Here is a 12,684-nt window from a genome sequence, read left to right as displayed (position 1 = left end):
TCCGAATATGAGGCATGCGCTTGAGTAATGTATGCGAACAAGCGTACCTCATGCCACGCACCAGGCGCCGAAATGACTGAAATGACTGAAATCCGTACCGAAAGAAAGAAGCCCCCTGTTGAGGGTTGAGACAAAAAGGTTAGACGAAGTGAAGTTTACGAGTGACGAAGGACGAAAAGAGCGTCGTGATTTGCCGAGCGGCAGGATTAGTAGCTCAATTTGACCTCAACAGCAGGACTGATGTTTCCCGATCCCGTAGCTGCTGCGGTCTCGAATGATGACGCCTCGGAAATCTCGACAACCATGTCTTGGCCGTCTGGGAGCTCGCGAACGACATCATCATCTACCATTATTTTTAGGCCATTTTGCTTGACGTGGAGGACTCGTACAATGCGCTGAGGATCGATGCGCTGCTTCATGGAGATCTTCTCCATTAGATCGCGAACCGTCCGTTCAGTCAAATAGACCGCTCGGTAATAGTCATCCGAACGCTGATCGTTGCGTGGGAATCGTACGTAGAAGCACGCGACTAGGAATGGGTCAGTTCGCGTATCTTTTAAGGGTTACAAGCTTGACTTACTCGGCTTTACTGGACGCTCCGCGGGGGGTCGGTAAGTTGGGTCAATGTCTACCGCCTCTATGAATCCCATGGGCGCGCTACCGTCTGTCGAAGCCACTTTCGGTACCTTGACGGGATGCTTTAGTGTGACCTTGTCGCCCAGGACTTCAGAGCACGGGCGCGAGTTCTCTCGAGACGTGCTCAGGGATCCATGGTACGCCGAGTCGTAGAACATGTTCGACTGGAGGTTGGTCGGGTGGCATGGCGAGTTTATTGAGATGCTACTGCTGGTGGGCGAAACGGCATGCAGAGATGCGCCGTCAATACTGAAGCGGGATCCACGGCTGTTCTCCCGTTTGAGGAATTCCCGCGACTCGGGGAGCATGACAGGGAACAAGTCCGGGTCGTCTTGCTCCTCGCCCCGCAATCCCAGAATGCTAACCGGTCGCGTTGACGTGAACATGTCTTGCATCAACGCGAGCTTTGCGTGGAGATCGTCCTCCAAAGACATCTTGCCAGGGCCGTCCTGCGAGCCCATAGACCATGTCCGTTTGTGCTTGGTAATCTTGGCCGGGCGCGGGTCGGCACCCTTAAGAGCAATGGAGCCATTGCTACGCTTGCGCTTGCCGTAGTTACCGGCGCCCATCTCGGCTTGAGCAATCTGTTGTCGAAGTTTCTCGATGGTCTTCTTGACATGAGCGACGTCGTTGGACAGCTTCCGCTCAGCACCATGGTCGCGGAAAAGCTTGACCTTGCAGTAGCACACCTCCGATTCTTTGCCCGAAGTTGAGCTCGAATCGTCAGGAGAGACCATCTCTGTCTTTGCACACAATCTGACCGGAATACCCTTCACACCCTTAGAATGGCTAAAGTCCGTCGACAAGAAGTTGAATCGAACCGGAATCGAACACTCCGAAACTCCAGTTGACGGGTTGAGTGTCCAGGTGACGCAGAAACCATCGAACGATGAGCTCTCGAGCTGGATTTGCCGGTTCTTTGTGTCTTCGATGCCGCCTTGTATGGGATCGACATATTCCACTGCTTGGAGCTTTCCGCCTCGTTGATGCGCTTCATTGGAACCCCGACCTTCCTTCCATAACTGCCAACAAGCAGCCGGCTTTGCCCTCTGCTCATCTTCTTGGAAAGACACACGGATGAAGGTACGATATTTGATCGGTTGCGTGGTCATGGGCGGCGGAGTAGAATCAATCACGGAAACTGAGTATGCCTGGCCTTTATTGAGATATGTGACTGGGATCTCGGCTTGATGGTTGATCATGGCTGTGGGAGCGCGCAAAGTGACATGATAGCGAAACCTGTAGCGTCCAGCACGTTTAGCGATCGAACAAACATGATGAAAAGGGTGGAGCGCTCACGTTTCACCTGGGTTGTGCATACTCGCTTGATCGTCCTGAATTGTTGACGTAACGTAGTGAGAAGACGCATTACCCTGCATATCCACATCATTTAGAGAGAGTTCTTCGACAGATTCGTCCATGGCATCGTAACCTGCATCACTCTGAACGAAAGCACCGGGCGCAAATTCTGGCTGCTGAGCAAACGGTTGGGGGTTGTGGAAGTGTGGCGGGATGTACTGCTGGTCAAAGTGATCGAGGCCCAAAGCTGCAGTGCCGGGGTTGATGGTCGCCGCGGAGATCTGCTGCGGAAGAGAGAGCGGAGTAATCATGCTCAAACCCATGCCAGGGGTATGCAAATCTCCTGCTTGGCTGTGGTATACTGCACCCAGACCACCTGAGTTGGGAGTATAGTAGCCATGTGGCTGTAGTGGGTTTACATAAGAGACAGCATTCGGATCGACAAAAGGCGCTGCAAAACGCATATCTTCCGTGGCGCGGGGTGTAGGATCATTGAGCTTCATATCGTTGTTCATACTCAATCTGGCGCAGGAATATCATGTTAGCTTTCGCCCAAAGATTTCTTCGAGCTCCAAAATAACCAACACAAGGATGAGAGAAAAAAGAATAAATTAAAGCAGATACTGAAAAATGAAAAAAAAAGGCATATTTACCTAGCTGGAGTGATAGGTCCAATAGGCATCTGACCGAAGCGCGTGGCATTGCGGTGAGTGACTGGGGGAACAACGTCTGAGAAGGTTTTTTGGAATCTCTGGATGAGCTCGTCGTCTGGCTTTTGAGAATTCTTTCTGCAAGGGTGGTAGTCCGGTTAGCTTGAGAATGGCGGGCGACTCGTCGGCAAAACGCAGCATCGGTTTTCAGTATAGCGACGTACCTGTTGCGGAACATCATCGACACGGTCGGAGGTAGTAATTGCTTATTCCGTTGTGGTATTCAACGGCGCTTGATGATTTATGGAGAGACGTGGAATCCAGGAGAAAACAAGAAGGCGTTAGCGGGTGAAGGTGGCATTCGGATCGCCAAGCGCTATTCGATCCGGGCCTCGAAGTTATTCGGAGAGGGGAGGGAAGGGCGGTGGTTGTATGTATGTATACGTTTCCCGATCCGTTATTTTAGGAGTGTGAAAAAAAAAGCATGTAATTCTGAAATGCGGTGGAGACGGCTCAAGTGTCACATCCCAATCACGGTCTATCGGGGGGGATGGTAGCGATCGCAGGGATTGCGACCACAAAGTGGGCGGCTTCAAGGTGATATTGAGGATCGCGAGGAGCGGAGACAAAGAGAGGAGGGGGTGGGAATAATTTGGGGAAGAGGTCCGAGTGGTATTCGAAGACGAGAACGGGTTTTGGCAGGTATTGGGTTTATAGCGGATGCGCCCCCTTACTCAGAGATCATATGAGAGGCGGCGGTGGGAGAATGAGGACGACTGCAAAGGGAGAGAGGAAGAGAGAAGGAGAAAGAGGAGAGAGAGAAGAAGAAGAGGAGAGGAGAGGAAGCGACAGGCGAGAAGATACGTATGCCGTATAAAAATGTACAGGAATAGCGGGGAGGCGATAAAAGGGTAAATAAAAAAAAGAAAGAGAAAGAGAAAGAGGAAGGGGAAGTAGTACTTGAGGGCCCAAAGGAGGGGAGGAGAGAGAGTGGAAAGAGGAAGGTGATGATGAATGTTGGGGGAGTCTGCTGGAACTAGACGGTAAGACAAGCCCCCAATAATAGTTCGGATGTAGGGTGGATATGGACGCTGAGAGGATGAAGCCGAGTACCTCTCAACTAAGAGGGAGCAAAGCAATCCGAAAAGATTTAGCAAGAGATTTCTTTTTTTCTTTTCTTTTCTGGGATCGGAGGATTTGTGGAAAGAATGTGATAGTTATTAATAAAAGAAGAGAAAAAGGGACCACATGGGAGGCGTGGTGACGTGCAATAATAACGGTTGGTTGAGTGATAAAAAAGCGCAAATGAGGTAGGTATGAAGGAAACCTTCCAGAAACTCTTCTGTCCCTTTCGGTGCTTTCTCTTTCTTTCTCTGTCGGTACCTGCTATTCTTTTCCTCTAAATAATCCACATTTCTATTTTCCTTTTTTCTTTTTTTTTTTCTATTTTCTATTTTTTTCATAAATATACTTTTTGGAAAAGTAGATTAATCTCTGGGTCAGTCTCCGAGATGATTTTCTGGGTCGGACTCAACCAGAGAGACCCAGGATCAGTGGGGAGGGTGTGAGGGGTGGTGTGGATCCGGTAAATAGTAATATCCCGTCGTATTACAACTGTATATTACCACTCGCATTTACAGCTGTACTTTACGGTTTCTGTATTATACCAACAGCAATAACTACACCAGAACTACTTACGAGTTTTTATGAGCACTACTGGATAGCCAGCAAAGGTAGTATAGGGCTCCCAACCATTTCTGCCACATTTCAATAAATCCCCGACAGTCATAATAACCTGTTCCTCAACATTCCAACCGTTCGGATCATCATATCTCCTCTGCTCGGTTATCCTGCCTTGTGAAACCAGTGCAATCTGGACTCTAGCGGGTATAGTAGTCCCCAAGACCAATAATACACAAATAGGTGTAGAGGCCACCACCTGCACCGATCATTAACACCGAAGCGACCACGATACGGTGTCAGTCCATACAATGGAACCGGGGCCAAGACGCCAATGAAGTGGGTTCGAGCCGATTTCCGATTTTCCAATGAACAGGCACATTTACTAAACTCGGGTCCTACGTCATCCTCCCAAGAAACAGAACGCAGTAAGAGCAGTGCACTGACAGCCCCATGAGAATGCAGAAAAAAAGTCATTGACTTGCCATGCGCCGTGGGCTATGCCCAGCCCTACATAGTACCTGGGACACTTCATGGGCGGTACCTTAGCAGTCAACGATCAGCCACAAGTCTGTAAGCCCATCCCAAGCCAATGGTAACTCAGGCATCCATACAGATGTGGCAGTAGTGGTTCTTTTGAGTTGGACGTGCGTGTAAAAGTACATACCTTCTCTCCCTACTCAGTTAGGTTACTTAGTTACCTATATCCTCTTTAAGTATCTATGGCGCGGCTGTGAACCGCGGTTATTATGCACAGCGTACCGAATACTCACCTCAACAACTACGACACTTCATAATACACTTTGCCGACAACATACACCTTTCTCTTCATGGAAAGAAATGGAAAAGGGAAAGAAATGGAACATTCCCGAGGCCGGTAGCGGAGGACAACAACAACAACAGCAACAGCTCACAACAACACTAATCCCGGTTTTGTTGGAAGGGTTATCTCCTTCCCCTCTTTCCTGTACATACGCGAGGGAGCTGCTGCTGCTACTGCTTCTGCTACTATGCCCGCTCACTCCCAGCCTCGCGAGTACCCGGTCGCGGGTCTAAAAGAAAAGAGGTATCTAGAAGCATCCTTTGGTCTTTCCACCTTCCTACCCCAATTCGTCCACATTGAGTGGAGCCACCAAATTGACATTTAATTTAAGAGAAAAGAAAAAAAGCGGACTATTGCCGAAGTAGGCATTCGGCCAGACCAATTCAGCCTATTGATCTGCAAGCGTTATCACATGGCACCAGTGTCATTATATGATTGACGGTGTCCGCGTCCTGGGTAGGGTAGTAGCGCTCCTCCCACAGCCTATCTATCTATTCTGACAACGCATCTTTACTGAAATCAGTATATACAGTCTGCGATTGGTCTCACATTATCCCATACCGACATGGGACATGGAAGTCAAAAAAGGAATGGGATGAGGGAGCAGATGAGATGGATCACCCACATAACTGCGGGCAGCTGGGTTCCAGGCTGACTGACTGACTGACTAACTGGCCTTGGACAGTGGAGGACGCATGTATATGGAGAAAAAGGAGCGCGGTGGGTAAAACCTATCAATGCGTGCTTGGAAGTGAAACATCCCGACTTCCTTAGCGACAGTTATGGAGTCGAAATGGAGTCGAAAGCTGGGCCGGGAGCTTATTCTGTCGTGCACGGGGTCTTACTGGGGAGTATCGAACCATGAAGCACCCGCCAACCATGGATATGGACACTCATGACACAAACCTGCGCCAAGCACAGACGCACAAGGTTTGGTTTCACACTGCTTGATGCTGCAGGTCAACAGAAGCAAATAAAACTAATACTTGGGTAGGTTTACGTTTCAGAGAATATCATTCTTCTCACCGACCAGAGCTATCGGACTCTACATTTTGATCGAGCATCGACGGCTGATACTGTATCATACTGTGTACAGGGATTGTATGAGAAATGTAAAGGGATGTAGGGCTAGACCGGCGCCGATTGCTTGGGATGATGTCCCGCCAATCAGAAACATGGGATGTCGGTCCCCGGGTCACATCGGACGGAGTTCCTCAGAACCTTATTACCCAAACAGCCGTGTCGTTGGCCTGGGGAATGCGAAAGTGACACTCCCGTAATTATCCTTAGTCAGCTGGGCTAGCACCCTCTTTACACACAATAATACTCAGCCAATAGTAATTGGGGAGACACCTGACGAGAAAAGGGAGGCGGAAGAGTTACTAAGGCACCGACCATACGGAGCTCGTCCATGAACGCATTGGACTCCTAATCTACATGCCGACCATGGTCAGACGAAACCACCAAAACATAGAAATCTGTTTCCTCTTTCGAAGACAAGAAGCACAAGTTACGTCATGCGTCTCAGGGGTACCGGGGGGAGAGAGAGGAGGGGGGGCTGACAGTTCATGCCTGCCATCTGGAGGAATTTCAGAACTGACGATTGCTACGGGTATAGTACCCTGGTTACCAGGAGTGGAAATGATAGGTTCGGTTTAAGCAGAGTGTCGTGCGATAGAATTCATGACAACGCCCGCTCTGATTCGTTGGACGACTGCTCCGAGTCAAGGGGAAGGAAGATAGACCCGCCACATATGCACCAATCGCTGGTGGTTTCACGAAGACGGCCAGTCCCCAGATTACATCATAACATTCAGGAGTTCCTTTTTTCTTTTTTTCAATTGCTGCGCTGCTTACACAGTCACTAGTCAAATCCCTTTTTAGCTCACTACTTTTTCGGCTTTCCCCACCAGCATGCGCAGGTGCATTGCGCATTGCGCATTGCCGCATTTCTGCTTTGAGATTTGGGGTAACTACTAAGTGGTAATACTACTTTGACTAACGTCATGGACGGGATCGGTCTAGACGCGAAGCAGCATAGCACAGCACAACCCACACAACACAACACCAGTAGATGAGATGATGTTATTGCTACTATGTATCAACAATTACTCAAGAGTCAATCCCACAGATGCAATGCGACGTGATGCAATGCATTCTCTGTCCGATGATAAACTAAGTCAATAGTTAGTCCTGCCACTGACTCAAGTCGGTGTAGACAGCATGCATGAGATGACAAGTAAGCAGTAAGTACTAATAAATCCTTTGCTTTTGACCAGTCGTGATCCAGAGATCTTCAATGAGGTGTATATTGTGGCTGCTTTAGTATGTTTTGGAGTTCCAGTCCTTCCCTTATCGCGGGGCCCATTCTCCCCCTGTCATGTTGTCGCTTATCTGTCTGTCACTGCCATCATGATACTAGACTGATTGGATAGTGATTGTCAGGAGACTTGAGAACTTCTATCATGGTCGTATTGAGAAACAGGTTTAGATTTGTGCTGGAGGCGATCTTCTGTTAGAGAAAACTGCATGTGAATCGTAGAATATATATAACTTCATCCCAAGTCACCATGAACTTGACTACCGCCATAGTAATGGTATAATAAACACACGAAGGACCAAATAAAAGCACAACAACAATAGCAAACCCCAAACCCAACAGAATATCATGAAATCATACTACCACACAACAACCTACCAAAAGAGATAGAACAACATGAAGAACTGCCAGCAGCAAGCAGCAAGCAGCAAGGCACACACACACACACCCCCCCCCTTACAATCCGTCTCTACTAAGCTCCTACCACACAGTCCAACTATGTAGTACTACTCGACGAAGCGATCTTATTCGCGGAAGCTTCTTGCGCGGCTAACAATCCTTCAGTCCACTAAGTCATGTCGTGCTGCATGACAACATACATGCTTGCTTACATCAACTACTACTACACCCCATAGTACATAACAAAGGGAATCATGTCCGCATTCGGTATGTTCATTGCATATTAGTCCTGACGAAATGAAGAAGATCAAAAAGAAACTTTATACATACATGACAGATAACAAAGGGGTAGACAAACAGACAGACATGACTACATACCTTGCAGAAATGACTGAAGAATTGTTAAGGTTGTTCGTTTTATTCGTGGGTGATATTCCGAGAGAATTGAATACCAATCGATTAAAAAGAAACAAAGAAAGGAAGAATAAATGGTTACTAGTTAATAGTAGTAGTAGTACAGTCCCTCAAGCAACACACACACACGGGAGAATAGTAGTTACACAACCATCCCCCATCCTCCCACATAACCCCCGTAGAAAACATACCACGAACCAAGAAACCCAAGATCCATCCATTGCTCTCATCCAGTGGGTTCTAAATCCGGAATCTGGAACAACCTACCTACCTACCTTACCCGCTCAGCCCAGACCAGTTAAGAAACAAACAGGGGATTAGAGGGGAGTGTGGGAAACAAAAACGGCACGGATGAACAATCCGATGGACACGGGCCATGAGGGAATTGTGGATGCGAAGGTGTGGCTGTACGTTAGTTCGTTCGCAACCCGCCAAGTCGAGATTTCTTAAGGGTATATCCGCATATAATCTCCGGAGGGGAAAAGGGGGGTTATTACTGGTTGATTGAAGAAATGATGGCTTACGTCAATCAAGAATATGAGAGGAAGTGGTCCAATGCTTGTGGATATGGTGGATTATCATGGAGTAGTAGAACTTACTAAAGTATCTACTTTTTATCTACTAACTACTAATGTATAATGGATGTCTGGGATGATGGAGAGAAGGAAAGAATGGGGTCGGTGGCGTTGAGGGAGGTGGATGTCCCCTCTTTTTGTTCGGGTTCGGGTATATCGGTGGTTAGGTATAGTTGTATGATTATATGTACTGGCGATGTATAGAAGCTGGTAAGCGCTTTGCGGAGTTTACAGAGAGCTGGTTATGTTATTCAATTTTAGTGTTTTTGGTTTTATCGTAGAGCGGGATTACGATGTCAGCTTATGAACCAATGACCAGCTACTCTGTATATTAAAACGGATGAAGAATAAACTTCAGCAATTGAGAATGTAACCATAATAAGTAATAAATGAGATAACTCACAGACCACAACCGAGTAGACTACTAGGTAGGTAGTACTTTTGTTTAAACTCAGAAAGAGATTGAAAGCCCAGTAGGACGAAATACGTAAAACCTCAAAATAACATCATCCAACACAATTCGCCAGCGACAACAACAGACTGCGTACCTACATCACTTTTATGAAACTCACCTGGCATTACCATCTCCGGCAATTGAAGCCACAAAAGCCCAGATGAATGAGGCGAACAAGCGATGGGAAACAAGCGCCGCCATGCATGAACATGGATTCCCCAGTCAAATGTCAATCATCCAAATTAACTAACCACCATTACCATCCCCGCGGAGAGTAAAAAAGTCATCGGCCCACTAGATGAACAATGAAGTAAGCCACTCCTACTACTTACTATGGCAGTGTGCTGCCACTTTTTTTTGTGCTCTATTAATTAATATCCTATGAAGTTCATGATAAGGCGTGTGAGGCTGTGTGATACATGGTTCCGATCGAATCAGAAGAGGTCACGCACTCCCGCTCTCTGCCGTGTCGGACGGCAGAGGAGAAAAATGATGGAGGGGGAGGAAGGGAGGGAGGGGGTGAAGGTGCAGGGATGTGTTAGAGCGAGGGTGGCAAATATACTTAACTTGAACTAGTAGTGGAACTTTACTTCTTTTCTTTTCCTTTCTTCCCGTCTGTCTGTCTACCTGTCTGTCGGTTCGAACGGAAGCGGGATCGATCTACTGGTTGTCATTTGGGAATAAGATTGATTGAATGATTAATTCGATCGATCGATGCGATGACTTTATCATTACGTGTTGAAGGATGGATGGGATCAAAGATCATTCTTTTCCTATCTAATTGATTACTTTTGTAAACTAGCGTAGTGTTAAACCACTACTTGTGCCCGTGCTGAGATGGTCGAAGAGTAAGCAGGTGAGACATTTTACCAAATGCGGATAACTAACTTAACCACTGTAAGTGGTACTTACTATTTATGTAGATTCGGGATTCGGGATATGCTTAAAAAGTACCGACTCATAGGTATTTGCCTCCATGATGATTAAGTAAAGTATGGCGTGCGCTTGGCGACCGGTATGTGCGTGATCATCTCGATACTTACTTTGTAGATCAGTGGGCGAGTGACAGGCAGACAAGATACTTTATGTAAGTCGGTAGACGAGTTGGGGAGATCTACTGACGACTTACTTGGTGACTTACATGATCGTTAGTAGAGTACCCTATCGCTTACAGAAGGCAGATTTAATAGGATCCTATTATTTATTATTCTTCTTCTTCTCGCTTTACAATACGTACTTACACTCCGTAAGTAAGCGAGCAGTATTTCATAACCTAGTGGCTGCACACACTGCTATCTATACATAGGGTCAGAGGAAGAAGGAAAAGAAGAAGAAGAAGAACCAGAAGATCAACCCCCCCAATCAAAAAAGGAAATACACACCTTACCATCACAGGTAGGAAATTCAATTGAATTTCATCTCCATCCCCCAAGGGGAGACTATTGTTCCATGGTTCATTGATAAACTTGAGTTGGGTTCCATGAAACAAAATCTCCGGTCAGGTAGCAATACATACATTACATGTGACTAGATGATATTGATCCCGTTTCGGGTAATAGCCTTTTCCACCATGTAATAACAACTACTGCTTCGGAATATAGATAGAGATGTGCACAGATAGAGGAGAGAACCACTACTAGCAACTGGTAACTCTATTAATGTACCACACCACGCGCTATATTAAATCGATTTGCTGATAAATAATCCCATTGTGGCGTAGATAGTGACAGGACTAGTCCGTTTTACTTGGCTTTATTGATCCGTAAGGACAAAAAGTAAGCAACCCAACCTTAGTCTTCTGCTTTGACAAATCTTGACTTCCTCCTGCTGTGATGATTTTTCCCCTTGCGTGGAATCAATGTGGAATGTTCGAACGGTCGCGCTGTCCATGCTTGATGCCCAATGGATCAATTTATTCAGTGTGCCCAATCGATCATTTTTCTATCTTTTTATTCTCCTTGTTCCTGAGAAGAATACTTGCATACATGGTATACTAGTATACTATTAATACTGGTCCCTACAATACATACGAGCTTACCGAATTGCTGGGTTCTGGTCACTCGAGAGGAGGTGGTAATTACCGGGAAGTACAATGTAACTTAACAGAGGGTATAGTCAGTTCTATCTACAATAACTATAGGGAGAAAGCAAGTAAGTAAGTAGTAGATAGAGAGAGACACTGTTATCTAGATACTCCGTACTCCGTTTCATACCTCAACTCATATCAATTGCCATCCAAATATACCCACCCACCCATCAAAAAGAACAACTACCAACTACACAAGTTACACTCTACCAGCAAAGGACTCCCCCCCACACAGAGTTGTACATAACCCCATACCCCAAGTAACTATACTATCCCAAAGAAGTAAAAGAAGCAGCAAGCTTTGACAGCCATCCGCCCCCAAGCTACACAGTACACAGCTCAAGTGACTAGCAGTGTGTAAGTAAGTATGAACCTCCATCCCGCACAGACACCCATCCACATCCACCATACCCTCAAAGAGCCCTACTCCATCCATCCATCTACTATACTAATCCCATGAAGGAAGGAGCACAAGATGTAACCAAGCTAAGCCCCGCCAACATGTAACGCGACAAAAGGCTCATATCCTAAACTACTTACACAACTTACACAACACTACTCTACCTTCAGAAGAAAGAAAGAAGGTTTCCCACCAAGCAACGGAAGCATAAGAAAGAGGGGGGTGGGGGTAGGGAGGGCAGGTGACACACACACGCACACACGGAGGGTATTATTCCTACCTATTCCAAATGCCAATCCAACCCAACGCCACCCCATCATCCAGCATACTTGGCTGACTGGATGGCGTTCGGTATGGCTGACACGGGCCAGAACCATTGGTTGAGAGGGCCAAGGGACTAGGTAGGGTACCTGACGCCGTGGCTGAACCATAAGGCTGATGATGGATTTGGGGGAGGGGGGCGATCAAACCAAAGCGAAAGTAGTAGGTAGGTATAGGTAGTAACCAAGAGGTCAAAAACTAAGGGGGTGGCCACGTCTCCCTCCCACTTTATCAAAGAGAAATAAGAAAAGAAAAAGAAAGGAGGGAAAAGAAACTAAGGTTGTTTGATTGATCGATCGATCGACGCGACTAGAGCAAGTAAGTAATAGCTTTAGCAGTACAGGAGGTTGCAGAGTTAGGTTCACCGGTTGGAACTAAAAGGGGTAGTAGGTACTAGTAGGAGTACTGTAGCAGACATGTGAATTTGAAGGTGTATGTCAATGGACGGATGTATGATTGGAAGAAGCAATAGGTGGCAAGGTGAGGGATATTATGGATAGAGTGAGAGAGTTCGAGAATTTTTCTAGAGTGTGTTTGCAATATGGTTCAGGTAGCTCGTGGTCTGTTCCATTCAGGATGCATGGTACTGCTCCGACAAAGATTTCGCGATTCCAATCCTAGTTAGAT

At 46.7% G+C, this 12,684-nt stretch overlaps 1 protein-coding gene across 1 annotated transcript; it reads right to left on the bottom strand.

The window, feature by feature from the left end:
- Positions 1 to 206: 206 nt before the first annotated feature.
- Positions 207 to 2,826, bottom strand: AKAW2_10571S (grainyhead-like protein; the record flags this gene model as incomplete). The annotated part of the gene is made up of 5 exons (XM_041688668.1): positions 207 to 529; positions 581 to 1,875; positions 1,936 to 2,457; positions 2,589 to 2,723; positions 2,810 to 2,826. 5 exons carry the CDS (start codon positions 2,824 to 2,826, stop codon positions 207 to 209), a joined length of 2,292 nt encoding a protein of 763 aa, XP_041537291.1.
- Between the last annotated feature and the right edge of the window lie 9,858 nt (positions 2,827 to 12,684).

This window comes from Aspergillus luchuensis, chromosome 1, assembly GCF_016861625.1.
Source record: "Aspergillus luchuensis IFO 4308 DNA, chromosome 1, nearly complete sequence".
In the NCBI taxonomy this organism is placed as follows: Eukaryota; Fungi; Ascomycota; class Eurotiomycetes; order Eurotiales; family Aspergillaceae; genus Aspergillus; species Aspergillus luchuensis.
This window is presented reverse-complemented; position numbering and strand designations above follow the sequence as displayed.